The sequence below is a fragment of the Cnephaeus nilssonii genome, assembly GCF_951640355.1.
Source record: "Cnephaeus nilssonii genome assembly, chromosome: 1".
In the NCBI taxonomy this organism is placed as follows: Eukaryota; Metazoa; Chordata; class Mammalia; order Chiroptera; family Vespertilionidae; genus Cnephaeus; species Cnephaeus nilssonii.
Genome location: NC_137072.1, coordinates 21,787,477 through 21,804,067, shown reverse-complemented (window position 1 = coordinate 21,804,067; position 16,591 = coordinate 21,787,477). Strand labels below are relative to the sequence as shown.

The window sequence follows — 16,591 nt, the reverse complement described above, 5'->3', positions numbered from 1 at the left end:
CTAAAATAACATATATTGGAAGTTAAAGCAAACGTTTATTATTGCAATATGAATTTATAATTCTATAAAATATTTTTATCTTTGAACTAACCTAACACCTACTTTCACATTTTGAGATGACTTGATTTCAGTGGGACACTATAAAGTCTCAAGTACCTAGTTTGTTTGTAGTCATACTCTTTTCATTTTAACTTTCTATTTTGAAAATATTTTAGATGTATAGAAAAGTTACAAAAACAGTACAGAGTAGATTTCACATATATCATGGATACCCTTCACTCAATGTTAACAACTCATATTCTTATAGTGCCAGTAGATCCAAGGAGGATATCTGTCCACATAGCCATTTTCCTTACTTGGGCAAGATAAAATTGACATGTCATAAGGTAGGTACTGCCCTCTATAAAGAATTGCCAGTCTCTTTTTTTTTTTAACCACATTTTGTTAATCCATTTATGAATTAATAGACATTTGATTTCTTTCCATTTTTTAGCTATTAGGAATAATGCCTCTGCGAACATTCATGTACGAATTTTTGTGGGAACATATGTTTTCATATGTATATTTTTTAAATTTAAATTTCCTGTCAACATTTAAAATTAAAAATTAGAAAAGTTGGTAACTGTGGACCATCATTTCTACATGTCAACCAGGGGCTGTACCTGAGTAATGGTTAACCCTCTTTGGTGGGACTCACACTCTCCTGTTTAGTATAGTCCTCTCTTGTATACCCTAAAATTGGCCTTAGTTCTCAGTTGCTTGACCTGGTACTTACATTTTGTTGTTCTCATAGTATAGCTAAAGAGGAAAACATTTATTATATTCATATCTTGATAAATATTAAAAAAAAACAAATGTAGACCAAGAAAACTGAGAGGGGAGGCTTTTTTTTCCTCCAGAAGTGAAGAATATTCCTAGTCTTTATATCAGGTTTTCTGAAGGAGACTTATGATACATTAGTAATTTGCTTTCCATGTACTGTTTAAAGTCCATGTCCAAAGTATACTGTGGAGAAATGTGTGCATATTGTTTCCTTTATTCCTTGTTCCAGATTTCTTTTATATAAAAGTTTTCAGTGCTCTTTATGCTTCATAACCACTGTTTCTTTAGGTTCACATGGAGATCCTTCCATCCCCCCTGAATCTTAGTGATTTCACTTATTAATGATAACAAAAATTTTTGAGTCTACACATTGCCAGACATTATTTATGTATTCTTCTCAGTAAGGTGTCTTTCTTTTCCCTACTCTCTTAGGTAACCTCCTTCATTGATACTAAGTTATGGAATCTTTACACTAACATGTTGGGGATTTTTTTGGCCCTACCTATGGTGCCAACAGTTATTAAGGGTTCCCAGCATTAACCATTCTAAACATCATTTCAGAAGTAGTGACTAAACAGTGTCAGTCATTTGTGGAGTCTTTGGTGACTCATATTATCTGCTTAACATGATATGATGTTAATGAATTGAGTTTTAATATAGAGTAGTTTAGATGTTTTAATACATCACAAAACTCTACCCTGGTAAAATTAATAACATTTTTTTTATCTCTTTTGAAAGTTTCTCATTTAGATAAATGCAATAATTTAAAAACAACTACTACCAGATAATTTTTACCCATTCAGAAAATTTGGGAAATGGGTCATTTAGGATAATCAAGAATGCATTCCCATTTTAGTTTATTATTATTAATTTACTTTTGCCTGCCATCTTTATAAAATATGTATTTTTCTGCTTTGGAATTATGTTAAAGATGACTTATCCTTTTCCTGATAATAGTCATTATGCTGATCATGTTAAGCAGATAACATGATCTGTTGTTCTACTTTGCATTTTGAATTTTTAGTATAGTGAGTCTAGTGTGTTATATGCAAGCTAAGATAATTTGGAGACTACATCAAGAAATTTGAAGCTAAAAAGAAATTTGAAGCTGATAAGGTAAATATAAAGCCCTTGATAGAAGGAACCCTTCCTGGAAAAGGATGTATTTCTGATTAGAGTAGGATCTTTTGATTCTTTTTTTTCTTTTAATATATTTTTATTGATTTTTATTTTTTTTTTAGAGAGGGAAGGAGAGGAAGAGAGAGAAACATCGATGAGAGAGAAAGATCAACATCAATCTGCTGCCTCCTGCACGCCCCCTGTTGGGGATCGAGACCCCAACCTGGGCAAGTGCTCCGACCAGATATCAGCCCAGTGACTTTCTGGTGCTTAGGTCGAAGCTCAACCACTAGCCACACCAGCCAGGCAGGATCTTTTGGTTTTTACCAAGAGACTAAGGCAGCTCATAAAACTGATAATTGGAACTGAAAAAGTAATCCAACTGGTATAATATTAGTTCTGATTCAGTAAAAGATGACTGCATGAAAAAGGAGAATCAAAATGCTAAGATGTAGCCTGGCCAGTGTTGCTCAGTGGTTGAGCATTGACCCATGAACCAAGAGATCACTGGTTCAGTTCCTGTCAGGGCATATGCCTGGGTTACGGGCTCAATACCCAACAGGGGATGTGCAGGAGGCACCCAGTCGATGTTTCTGTCTCTCGTTGATGTTTCTACCTCTCTGTCCTTCTTCCTTCCTCTCTCTAGTCAATAGAAACATGTGGGGTTTTTTTTAAAGGCTAAGATGCATATACTAAGGCTTCTAGATATCTATGTTCTTTGAGTACCACCCCACCAGAACTCTGTAATATGTTTATTCTTGCTCATATTTTTCTCTTCTTTTGCTGTCAGCTGTTACTTCTTGCTGCCAACAAACTGTCTTAAGATATTACTTTTTCTTCCTCTGTCTAATTAATTTTCCACTTCTAATCTTTTTTATGCTTAGTTGATCTTTTTGGAATTATGTCTAGAGTAAGAGTAAATTGGCTCAGTGAAAGGCATTTTTAAGTATAAGGTACCTGAGATTTTAACTCATGTCGCTGGTAACATCTGGTCTTTCTGTTTGTTTGGATTTTTCTTTTTCTAAGTTATTTGATAAGTAGCCAAGATTCCCAAGTATTTGACTTCTGGGGAGGTAAAAAAAAATCTCACTATATTTTTACTTATGAATTGTATATTTTATGTATATAACACTAAATACATGATAAATATCTAGTCTGATCGTCAGGTTAAAATTATGACTTACCTTTGACTAAAGCTAGTTGATGGTTAAATAGGACTTTACAGTACAAACTTACAGGCTTTGTATACATATCTTTAATAAGAGGAAAAACGAAACCCAGAAATTGACCAATTGATCTTAAACATTAAAGTATGAACTGTGAAATATATCCTTTGAAACAATGGAAAGCAAGGACAGGCATGATTCTGCATCAAGAAGACTATGAACTTAAAGTCAAATTTTCTTGCTTAATAAGTTGTCTAGAGGCCAGATATAATGTCAGGGTCTGAGTCTTTCCAGAAACATTGTTTATTCTCTGTAAGATTTTGCTTTTTATAACTACTATGTCGTCTTGGTCTCTTGTGTGTAGTTATACATTTCAAAATGTCCCACATCTTTTGTTCTGCTGTTACTCAACTTCTTTATATTAGATGTGCTTCAATACTTGAAATTATTTTTCAGAATTTCGTTCTGAAATAACTATACAGTGATTCGTTTTATAAAAACTTAAGTTTGATTTCATTCATGAAAAAGAATATGAAGTGTATTTTAAATTTTGTGGTTCTGTTAAATCTGAAGAGTATTTTAGGCTAGTAATAGCCTTCTGTGAATATGACAGTATTTTGTGTACCAGAGATTTGCTTCCAAAATGCCACATTTTAAGGTTATAATATTCTTGGAAAGTGGGAAAAACTGTTCACATCAAAGAAGGCATTTTTATTACAATGGATTACGCAAGACTTTGGCCAGCCTCCTTAGCTTCATCTGTTTAAGGGTTCATTTTCGCTTGTTTGGCACCAGTCCCAGTAGAGGCCTTCAGAATTGTGGTTAGCAACATGAATGAATCACAAACTTTGGACCAGCTCTTCAGTTAGTAGTAGAGCTGGCTTCCTGCCAAAAAGACAGTGCCTTATATGGGGTCAGAGCAAAGCTGTGATTCGTTGAGCCTTACATTCTATAGAAAACATACTTGTAATGCCTGTTTGCTTCCTTTTAAAATAAAAACAAAACAGAAAAAGCAGCAGGCTTCCAAGTCTATCAAAATAGAAAGTAACAAAATAGTGTGCAGGTTTTACTAATGACAGTTAATGGAAATAAGGCTCTGTAGAGTTAAAATACTAAAAATAGATGTTGGACGTTTTGACCTCCTTAGCATCCTATGATGTAAGAGACTAAAAAGCATGTTAGACATCTGTTGTCTACCTGCCCTTATTTTATAGTGGTTTAATAAGATTAAATAGTCATATGTTCACATGGTTACCATACCACTGGGTTTTGATACTGACTACATACTTGGAAATTAAAGTAGGAATAGTTACCTTTGAGTGTTTAAAAAAAAAATGGAGTTATGTAACTTCAAAAACTGAAATGTAATGGTAAAACAAGTGAGAATGAAATTTGCTCTTCAGATAGTTATGAATTTTTGCTTATATTCGTAGGTTGGAGTAAATAGTTATCAGGTCCATCAGGAGGAAAAGTATTAAGATTTTTGAAATGTAATTCACTTATCTTTGTAATTCTTTTTATTTAGGCAAATGCCCTATCTGGATCTTCTCTTAGTCAGGCACCATCACATATGTATGGCAATAGACTAAATACAAATTCTTCAGTGGCAGCTCTTATAGCTCAGTCTGAAAACACTCAAACAGGTAAGTTTTCAAGAATTTTTAAACTCTAAAATTCTAGTCCTCTTACCCAGTGAAATTTCCCCCTCAATGGCTTATTTTATTTGAAAAGTCTAAAGGTGTGCTTAATACAGAATTATGCCTTTTTTTTCTTTACGAGAAGAATCACAGTTGGAAGTAAATAGTATGCTGTGCTGCAAAATAGTTCTGTGCCTTTTTCACTCTCTGAAATGGAAATGTTTAAGCAGAAGCATCAGCAGGCAGGAATGCAACAATGTCTCCTGTGACTTCTGTGATTGATGTGTTCAGTTCTCAGTTCTATGCAATGAAAGTAACATAACACTGGGCTTTTTGGTGAATAGCCTAAACCTTTATTTGCATAATTCATGAAATTGCATTACACAAACTTGGTTAAAAAAAAAAATCCTGTTAGAGAATTTCTACAGTGTTTAGTAATCCTGTGAATTTTGACCAGTTGACATTTTGTAGCATTTGCCTCTTGTACTATTTTAATGAGTTGCTGGATTTGCTTTGTTTCATTCCATCCTTAAGGATTTGTTGACATGTCCAAGTAGTCATGCCTGTTTGGGGGAAGGGAATCGGTTTAGCAGTTCACCAAGAATGGATCAGTCATGTCTTTACCCTTTAAGGGTCAAAGGTTACCTGACTCTGAATAAGGGGAGGACAACCTTGAAAGAGGCCAGATAGGGTGATTTTATAAGCAACTAACTAGGAAATACAAGTTACTTTTCAAGCAGAGATATTCTGTTACCTCAGGAATATTTTGAAGAAAATAAAAATTTCCTTTTAAATACAGAATTCTGTGTTCCTACTTATTTTTGTCAATTCGGATATTTAACGTTATATTTAACTTTATTCTTGGTGTGAGGTTCCCTGTAATTAACATATATGTATATATGTATGTATGTATATGTATGTATGTATAATTTTAATCTTGGTGTGTGGCTCTATGTAATACATTATGTATTTTATTACTTCTCTTGGGTTGCAAAGTGTTAAAAACAAAGTGTAAGGATTTGTTGTGATAAGCATGCAGATTACCAGTTCACCGCTGTGATTCATTACTTTAACCATAGAAATTAAAAGTGGCTGAGGGGAGGGTACTGCAAATGCAAACCACACTTCTGTGCTGTAAAATTGAAAGGAATGAAAGAACAGAAATAATCCATGGCCTTCTACACCCACAGAAACATGTAGAGACAACGCCTTACATGCCACAGTTCAACAATTTTAAACTAGCAACATACTAGATCTTTTATTTTCATAGTAAATACAAAGATAGTGCTAAAGGTTTTATATATGTTTTAGGGAAAAATCAGGGCAAGCGATTAAAATCTCTTATCTAGAGAGTCACTTTATCAGCTGTGAAATATTTACTCTGCAGATCAGGATCTTGGAGACAATGGCCGCAGCCTTGTTGGCCGAGGAAGCTCGCCCCGAGGAAGTCTCTCGCCGAGGTAAGCATTATTTACCCGGCAAAGTGTGGGCAAAGGAAACATTTTAGATCGGAAACTTCTTTATCTCACATCAGCAGAGTGTACATTTGTGAGGCTATAAAAGCACTCTGAAGATAAGAAGCATGTCTGGACAGTCAGGAAAAATGATTCTGAATTAATTTGAATATTAATTTTAACACAGTTTTCTAAGCTTTTTGAAAGTTAAAACTCTTAGATTTCCAATCAGTTTGAACTCTCTTGTTTTTATTATTTGTGTATTTAGCTGCTGGTACTATTAATGTATTAATTTGGGGAATTCTTTTTGCTCATAAAATAGTCTTCAAGTCTCTTAAAGCTACAGAGTCAAGGCTTTCAACTTAGGCTTCCAGTTTTAGTTCTGTTGTGGGCAATTCACTTAAAACTTTAGTCTTTAGTTCCTAATTTAGTAAATGAAGTTCTTGTTGTTCATCTCTGAAATCCCTCTAATTCTTAGAATTGTTTGAATCAAAGTATAACAAATGTGTTACATTATTTTTTGAAATTGTTTTAGATATTATATGAAAGAATTCAGGGACCATTTATTAGGACACTCCTAATCAGAGTTGTACTGAAGGATTGAATTTCTCTTAGCACAATCTAAGTGCCCCAAATCTTCTATCTCAATGGGGAGAATGATAGTAGGAAATGTTGTGTCCGTGTTTTACTAATTTTATTCCACTTTCACCTTCTACACCTTCTTCTGGTTTGTTTTCTCTCTGTTCTCTAATCTTTGTAAGTTCTGCCTCAAGTATGGATTTAGACTGGGTGAGAATGGAGAGCAGGAGGAGAAAAAAGCCCATTTTAGAAACTTTTTTTCAACCATGGCAAACTAAAAATGTTCAACTATGGGAATTTTTTACAATTCTGTTGAAAATTAAAATTTTTGGCTCAGTGGTTAGAGCACCAGTCCACGGACCGAAGGGTCTCAGGTTTGATTCCTGGTCAAAGGCACGAACCTCAGTTGCAGGATCAATGCCCTGCCCCAGTTGGGGAAGCAACCAACCAATCAATGTGTCTCTCTCACGTTGATGTTTCTCTCTCTCTTTCCTTTCCTCTCTCCACTCTATTCTCTCTGAAAATCAATGGGAAGATATCCTCAGTTGAGGATTAAAAAAAAAATTAAAATTTCTATGTAATAGCTGCCATGAGTATCAGTGTTACTGTGTTGCTGATAACATCAGGGAAGTTCTATTAAGAAACATTTGTCATTAAAGAGATTAGTACAGTAACCTCTAATTTTGTATTTCCTAGGTGGTGGTATATCTAGCAGTGCCTTTTTTCTACATAATTCTTTTTTTTAAATTTATCTTTTTTGTTGAAAGTGTTATAGATGTCCCCTTTTTCCACTCCATTGTCCCCTTTCTCCTCACTTCCTCGCCCTCCTCAGGCCTTCACCACGCTATTGACTGTGTCCGTGGATTTTGCATATATGCATATAAGTTCTTTGGTTAATCCCCTCCCCTCTTCCCTCTGAGAATCATCAGTCTGTTGCATGCTTTCATATCTCTGGATTTATTTTGTTTGCCAGTTTATTCTGTTCATTAGATTCCACATATAAGTGGATCATGTGATATTTGTCTTTCTCTGACTAGCTTATTTCGGTTAGCATAATACTTTCCAGGTTCCTCCATGCTGTCTCACAGGGTAAGAGATCCTTCTTTTTTATGGCTGCATGGTATTCCAAGGTATAAATGTACCACAGGTTTTTTATCCACTCATCTATGAATGGGTACCTGGGCTGTTTCCAGGTCTTAGCTATTATAAATAATGCTGTTATGAACATAGGGGTGCATGTATTCTTTCTGATTGGTATTTCAGGCTTCTTAGGCTATATTCCTAGCAGGGGGATTACTGGGTCAAATGGCAATCCCATTTTTAATTTTTTGAGCAAAGTCCACATTGTTTTCTACATTGGTTGTACCAGTCTGCATTCCCACCAGCAGTGTACTAGGTTTCCTTTTTTTCCACATCCTCCCTCACCAGCACTTGTTGTTTGTTGATTTATTGATAGAAGCCTTTCTGCTGGCAGGTGTGAATTTTGGTACCTCATTATTGTCTTAATTTGCATTTTTCTGATGATTAGTGATGTTGAGCTTTTTATCATATGTCTCTTGGCCATTTGTATGTCCTCTTTGGAGAAGTGTCTGTTTAGGTTCTCTGTCATTTTTAAGTTGTATTATTTGTCTTCCTTTTGTTGATTTGTATGAGTACTTCGTATGTTTGGAAATTAACACCTTATCAGATGTATCATTGGCACATATGTTCCCCTATACAGAGGATTCCCTTTTAATTTTGATGATGGTTACTTTTGCCCTGCCAAACTTTATTTTGCTGTAGTCCCATTTGTTTATTTTCCCTTTCTTTCTCTTGCTCTAGACATTTTATGCTACATGGGATGTTTGATACTTTGCTGCTTACGTTTTCTTCTAGGATTTTTATAGTTTCATGACTTACATTTAAATCCTTTATCTATTTTTAGTTTATTCTTGTGTATGGTGTAAGTCGGTGGTCTAGTTTCAATTTTTTGCATATACCTGTCCAATTATCCTAACACCATTTATTGGAGAGACTGTCTTTACTTCATTGTACCCTTTTGCCTCCTTTGTGAAATATTAACTGAGCATAATGGCTTGGGTTGATTTCTGAGTTCTCTGTTCTGTTTCATTGATCTATATTCCTGTTCTTGTGCCAGTACCAGGCTGTTTTGATTATAATAGCTTTACAGTATAGCTTGATATCTGGTATTGTGATCTCTCCAACTTTGTTCTTCTTTCTCAAGATTGCTGCAGCTATTCAGTGTTGTTGTGATTTATTGATAAAAGCCTTTCTGCTGGCAGGTATGAAGTGGTACCTCATTATTGTCTTAATTTGCATTTTTCTGATGATTCAGTATCTTTTTTGGTTCCATATAAATTTTCAGTGTCTTTTTTGGTTCCATATAAATTTTTGGAGTATTTGTTCTAGATCTGTGAAATATGCCATTTTTTAAAATATATATTTTTATTGACTTCAGAGAGGGAGGGAGGGAGGGAGGGAGAGAGAGAGAGAGAGAGAGAGAGAGAGAGATCAGTGATGAGAGAGAATCATTGATCAGCTGCCTCTGCGTGCCCCACACTGAGGATCGAGCCTGCAACCCAGGCATGTGCCCCGATCGGGCATTGAACCGTGACCTGGTTCATAGGTCGACGCTCAACCACTGGGCCACACTGGCCGGGCTATATATCATTGGTATTTTAATAAGGATTGCAATGAACCTATATATTGCTTTGGGTAGTATGGACATTTTAATGATGTTAATTCTACCAGTCCATGAGCATGGTATATTCTTCCGATTATATCTTCTGTCTCTTTTTTCAACATTCTGTAGTTTTCCAAATATAGGTATTTTACCTCCTTGGTTAAGTTTATTTTTAAGTGTCTTAATTTCTTTGTTACAATGGTAAAGGGGTTGTTTGTTCAGTTTCTCTTTCTGAGAGTTCATTATCCTACATAATAAAAATGTAATATGCAAATTGCATCACTCCGCTACGCCCACGATTGGGCCGGCTGGAGGCGCGGGGGGCGGGACTCAGGGTGGCCGATTGGCTGGCGGTAGGAGTGGGGGGCGGGGACACGCGAGTCCCCGACCCCCGCTCCTCCCGCCGGCCTAAACGACCCCATGGGGCCGGCGGAAGACGCTGGTGGCGGAACTCGGGGTGGCCGATTGCGTGGCTGCCGGCACCAGTTTTCCGCCAGCAGCAGTTTTCCTCTGGCCACCCGCCGATCGGAGCGCCTCCTGATCGGAGTTCCTCTTAGGGTGCTGGCGGGAGGCGCTCTGATCGGCGGGTGGCCAGAGGAAAACTGCTGCTGGCGGAAAACTGGTGCCGGCAGCCAGGTGAAGGAAAAGTCTATTGCACAAAACTTCGTGCAACGGGCTCCTAGTTGGTGTATAAAAATGCCATCGAGCCCTAGCCAGTTTGATTCAATGGATAGAGCATCAGCCCGCAAAATGAAGGGTCCCAGGTTTGATCCCCAGCCCTAGTCAGAGTGCATGTGGGGGGAAACCAATCGATGTGTCTCAGATTGATGTTTCTCTTTCTTTGTCTCTTCCCCTTCCTTTCATTCTCTCTAAAAATCAATGGGAAAATATCCTCGGGTGAGGATTTTTTTTTAAATGCCATAGATTTCTGAGTGTTATTTTTCTATCCTGCAACATTGCTGAATTCATTTATTAAATCTAGTAGTTTCTTGGGGGAGTCTTTAGGGTTTTCTATATACAATATTATGTCATCTGTGGATAATGACAATTTTACATTCTTCTGTGGGTTTTTCATATATGGCCTTTATTATGTTGAGGTACGATCTCTCTGTTCCCACTTTGCTGAGAGTTTTTATCAAAAATGGGTGTTGGGCCCTAGCTGGTTTGGCTCAGTGGACTAAGGACTGAAGGGTTCCTGGTGTGGTTCCGGTCAGGGGCACATGCCTGGGTTGCAGACTCCATCCTCTGTGGGGGGGTAGGAAGCAGCCAAATCAATGATTCTCTCTCATCATTGATTTTTCTATCTCTCCCTTTCCCTTCCTCTCTGAAATCAAGAAAAATATATATTTTTTTAAAAATGTGTGTTGGATTTTGTTGAACACTTTTTGTGCATCTATTGATATGATCATGTGATTTTTTTTAAAAATATATTTTTATTGACTTTTTACAGAGAGGAAGGGAGAGGGATAGAGAGTTAGAAACATCGATGAGAGAGAAATATCGATCAGCTGCCTTCTGCACACCCCCCACTGGGGATGTGCCCGCAACCAAGGTACATGCCCTTGACCGGAATCGAACCTGGGACCTTTCAGTCCGAAGGCTGATGCTCTATCCACTGAGCCAAACCGGTTTTGGCTGATCATGTGATTTTTGTCTTTCAATTTGTTATGTGATTTATCACATTTATTGATTTGTTAATTTTGTACCAGCTTTGCATCCCTGGAATAAATCCCACTGGTCATGATATATGATCTTTTTAATACTTTGCTGGATCCGATTTGCTAATATTTTGTTGAGGATTTTAGCATCTGTGTTCATCAGGGATGTTACTGTAATTTTCTTTGTAGTGTCTTTATCTGGTTTTGGAATTAGGATAATGCTGTCCTCATAAAAAGAGCTTGGACGTGTTCCTTCCTCTTGGATTTTTTGGAGTAGTTTGGGGAGGATATGTGTTAGTTATTCTTTTAAGGTTTGGTAAAACTCCTCTATGAAGCTGTCCTGACCAGGTTTTTTGACTACTGCTTCTGTTTTATCTGTTGTAATTGGCCTATTCAGGTTTTCTGACTCTTCCAGATTTAGTTTTGGAAGATTGTATTATTCTAGGAATTTGTCCATTTCATCCACATTGTCCAGCTTGTTGGCATATAGTTGCTCATAATATTTTCTTACAATCCTTTGTATGTCTGTGATGTCAGTTGTTACTTCACTGCTTTTATTTCTAACTAGAGGCCCAGTGCATGAAAATCCATGCACTGGAGGGAGGGTCCCTCAGGTCAGCCTGCCACCCTCTCACAGTCCGGGAGCCCTCAGGAGCGGGAGGCGACCCGGCGATCAGGGGAAGGCGATGCCCCCATTACACCTCTGCTGCTGCCACTGCTGGTAGCGCAAGCCTTGGCTGGCCCTGGTTACCTGAGCCTCGGGCACCCCTGGGCAGCCGCCATCCAAGGCTTGCCTGCGCCTTGGGCCAGCCCTGGGCGGCTGGGAAGCTGAGGGGACTGGGGGACTCCGGAGGCAGGCGTGCAGAGCAGCCGGACCTGCCTGAGGGTGGACCCGGCCGTACCGCGTGCCTGCCTCCCTGGCGGGGCTGAGGGGACTGGGTGCCACCATCTTGTGGCTGTGGGTGCCGCCATCTTTGAGGACGTGGCAGTCAATTAGCATATTCCCTCCTTATTGGCTGTGGGCACCTCCATCTTTGTGAGGGTATAACAGTCAATTACCATATTCCTTCTTTATTGGATAGGATTATTTGGGTCTTCTCTCTTTGTTTCTTGATTAGTCTGGCTAAAGGTTCATCAATCTCGTTTATCCTTTCAGAGAACCAGCTCTTGGTTCCATTGATCTTTTGTATTATTTTTAGTCTCTATAAATATTTCTCTCTTTTCTCTATCCATTGTGGCTAGATAGCAGTCCAGTTCCTGAGTAGGGGTGGCTGGGGATTGAGAAAATGAAAGAAAGAGACAGGCACAGAGATAGAAAGAAAAAGCTGGGGCCAGATGGGACCACTGTCCTCTGCTGGAGAGACAGAGGACCAGAGCTGATATAGTGTGTTTATTTTATAGTCTGATTATAAAAAGATTAATATGTATACAAATGTTCTTGTTTTGGCAACACTTGCTGCGCCTCCGGCAGCCCATTAGCTACTTAGGAAGGAATTAAGGAGGGCTACAAGGTCAGGCTTAACCATGCTAGGAGAGCTCTGCCCTTCAGCTGGGACTTGTTTGTGGCCCTGCCACAGGTCAGCTCGAGGCTTGACCGTAGAGCTGCTCCCTACAAGTCTCTATGTCATTTATTTCCACTCTGATCTTTATTATTTTCTTCCTTCCACTTACTCTGGGCTTTTCTTCTCTTTGTAATTCTTTAAGTTGTAGGGTTAAATAGTATATTATTAATAATTTTTCTTGTTTTTTGTGGTAGGCTTAATTAACTTCCCTCTCAGGACTGCTTTTGTTGTGTCCCAGAGATTTGGGGTTCTTGTATCCTCATTTTCATTTGTTTCCAGAAAGTGTTTTATTTTTTTTCTTGATCTCATTGGTAACCCATTCACTGTTTAATAACATGCTATTTAGTTTCCGTGTGTTTGAATGTTTTTGAGTTTTTACTGTAGTTGATTTCTAATTTCATGCCATTGTGGAACAAGAAGATGCTTGATAGGATTTCAGTCTTCTTGAACTTGCAGAGACTTGTTTTGTGTCCTAACATGTCAATTTTTGAGAATTTTCCATGTGCACTTAAAAAGAATGTATATTCTGCAGTTTGGGGATGAAATGTTCTGTAAATGTCAATTAAATCCATGTGACCTAGTGTGTCATTTAGGGTCACTGTTTCCTTGTTAATTTTTTGTCTGGAAGATCTATACAGTGATGTGAGTAGGGTGTTAAAATCCCCTACTATGGCCCTGGCTGGTTTGGCTCGGTGGATAGAGCATTGGCCTGCATACTGAAGGGTCCCGCTCAAGGGCACATGCCCGGGTTGCAGGCTTGATCCCCAATGGGGGGCATGCAGGAAGCAGCCGATCAATGATTCTCTCTCACCATTGATGTTTCTATCTCTCTTCCCCTTCTCCCTTCCTCTCTGAAACCAATAAAAATATATATATTTTTTAAATCCCCTACTATGATTGCATTGTTGTCAATCTCTCCCTTAAGGTCTTCCAGAAGTATCCTATATAATAAAACCCCAATATGCAAATCGACCGAGTGGCGGAAAGACCAGCAGAACGTCCGGTCACTATGACATGCACTGACCACCAGGGGACAGATGCTCAACGCAGGAGCTGCCCCCAGCCCACAGGCCCTGACCAGCAGCGGTGGCAGTGGGCGGGGCTGGCAAGCAGGCTGCGCCAGGCCGCCAGCCAAGGCAGGTGCCAGCAGGGGCCCCGATTGCCCCGCCCGTCGCCCCAAAGATCACCCTTGATCGCCAGTCAGGCCTAGAGACCCTACCCATGCATGAATTTTGTGCACTAGGCCTCTAGTTTTATATATGTGGGTGTTCCTATATTGGATGCATATACATTAACCAGGGTTATATCCTCTTGTTGATTCAACCCCTTTTGTATTATGTAGTGGCCTTCATTATCTCTTGTTACGGCCTTTATTTTGAAGTCTGTTTTATCAGATGTGAGTATTGATTCACCAGTTGTTGTTTGTTTGTTTGTTTTTCATTTCTATTTGCATGGAAATTTTTTTCCCATTTCTTTATTTTCATCCTAAGTGAGTCTCTTGTAGACAGCATATATTTGGGTCATGTTTTCATATCCATACAGCTACCCTATGTCTTTTGATTGGAACATTTAAGCCATTTACATTTAAGGTTATTATTGATAGGTACTTGTTTGTTGCCATTCTTATTCTTTATGTCTGTGTTCCCCTCTCTTTCCCTATTTCTTCTTTTTACAACAGCACCTTTTAGCATTTCTTGCAGTACTAGTTTGGTGGTAATAAACTCCTTTAGCCTTTTTTTTTTGTCTGTGAAGCTCTTTATTCACCTTCAATTTTGAATGATAGCCTTGCAGGATAGAGTAGTCTTGGATTTAGTTCCTTGTTCTTCATTACTTTGTATACTTCGTGCCACAACCTTCTGGCGTGATGTGTTTCTGTTAAGTCTGCTGACATTCTAATGGGAGCTCCCTTGTAGGTAACTTTCTTTCTCTTGCAGCCTTTAAGATTCTTTCTATGCCTTTAACATTTTCCATTTTAATTATAATATGTCTTTTTTTTTAAAAACATATTTTTATTGATTTCAGAGAGGAAGGGTGAAGGAGGGGGAGAGAGAGATAGAAAAATCAATGATGAGAGAGAATCGTTGACCGGATGCCTCCTGCACACCTCCCACTGGGGATCAAGCCCACAACCCGGGTATGTGCCCTTCACCAGAATCGAAACTGGGACCCTTCAGTCCACAGGTTGACACTCTATCCACTGATCCAGACTGGCCAGGGCATAATTATGATATATCTTGGTGTGGGTCTTTTTGTGTTCATTTTGATTGGAGCTGTCTGTGTTTCTTGGAATTGTGTGACTTTTTCCTTAACCAGGTTAGGGAAGTTTTTTGTTATCATTTGTTCAAACAGGTTCTCTATTTCTTGCTCAGATTTTTCTTCTTCTACTCCTGTGATGCAGATGTTGTCGCATTTCATGGTGTCCCAAAGCTCCCTTAATCCTATATAATTCTGGAGTGAACTAAAAGTAGTATTGTTTTTCCTAACTGCAGAAAATTAAATATTCTTTCTTTTGAAACTAGGTATATGAAGTACACGGTAATAACATCTGACTAATCTCTAATTTTATACTGTGTTTACTTCTATATTGTTTTATTCTTCTTTTCAAAGACAAAAGCTAATGGCTTTTGCTCATATGTAGAGGAAGCATTTCTGTGTTCTCCTTTTAAAACTTAAAATCCCATACAAGCTACCCAGAAATTATTTAAGATCCTTCAGTGCTATTTTGTTTCCTGTCATTATTTTTCATTAGCTAAATGGGATTTAACACAATAAAGGGTACAAAATTATTTTTATCATATATCTTCAACTTTATATTATACCTTAAAGATCAACCTGAAATGTAATAACCTAAATTATCCTGGCATAATAATCTATTTGGAGTGTGATAGCCAAATGTATATAGCACATGGTATTTTCATAGGGAATTAAAAGCCTCATTTGTTTAACTTCTTATTTAAAGATACTTTTCTAGAGAAATATTTTAAGGCAGTGGCAAAACAACAGTAGGTTGTTAGAAGACTTGCCTTCTAGCCCAAACTCTGTCATTTATCAGCTTTGTGTCTTTGGACAAGACACTCAAGCCCCATTTGTTTCCTCAGATAGAAATAGAGCCAGTAATCCAGGCTTTGACTTCTTACTAGGTTGTTGAGAAAATCATATGAGATGATTATATGGAAACACTTTGGACACTCTAAAACCCTTTATTAATGTGTTATGTTAATATGGAAGCTGGGAACTAGAAATAGCCACATTTACTAATTTGAAACAAAAGAAGTGGGTGATTGAGAACATTGCATATTCATCTCAGTATAAGTAACTAGAGGCCCAGTGCACAAGTAGGGTCCCTAGGCCTGGCCGGCGATGGGGCCTTCCGGCTGCCGGCCAGGGCCTTCATTCTGCACCACCCCCTGGTGGTCAGTGCATGTCATAACGAGCAATTGAACTCCCCGTCAAACTCCCGAGGGACACTTTGCATATTAGCCTTTTATATAGAGAGATACTTGTTTTGGAAGTGTTAATTAAGTCATCTGAAGTGCAGATATGACATTTTAGAAACATTTGTAAAATAAAAGTTGCTTTGGTCTTGATAATGTTCCTTAATACTGAAAATACTTACAAATAAGTATTTTAGATTTAGAACAAAAGGCTTCAAAATTATTAAAAATATCTGTTTACTTATATTTGATTGAGCTTTTGTTGTAAATTAAAATACATTCTACATTATTATAATTCTGATATTTTGCATATTAAAGCAGAATGGTGGAACTCTTTTCTGGCTAGTTAGGTTAAAATCTTACAAACCTATATCAAGTTCTTGTATAGCCTGTTTCAGATATTATTGTCAGTGTATTTATATTTTCTAGTGGTTTTTAATTATCAAGTATGGCCAGCTAGTCCTTTGGTTTTGCAAT

The 16,591-nt window shown here is 37.9% G+C and overlaps 1 protein-coding gene across 9 annotated transcripts in view; it reads left to right on the top strand.

Moving 5' to 3' along the window:
* The window catches only part of MLLT10 (MLLT10 histone lysine methyltransferase DOT1L cofactor), a 233,296-nt gene that overhangs the window by 201,442 nt on the left and 15,263 nt on the right, over positions 1–16,591 (top strand). For all 9 annotated transcript variants that reach the window (XM_079770544.1, XM_079770543.1, XM_079770542.1 and 6 more), the window contains 2 exons: positions 4,633–4,750; positions 6,132–6,204. In XM_079770544.1, coding sequence (XP_079626670.1) covers positions 4,633–4,750; positions 6,132–6,204 — 191 coding nt within the window. The remainder of the gene's footprint in view (positions 1–4,632; positions 4,751–6,131; positions 6,205–16,591) is intronic.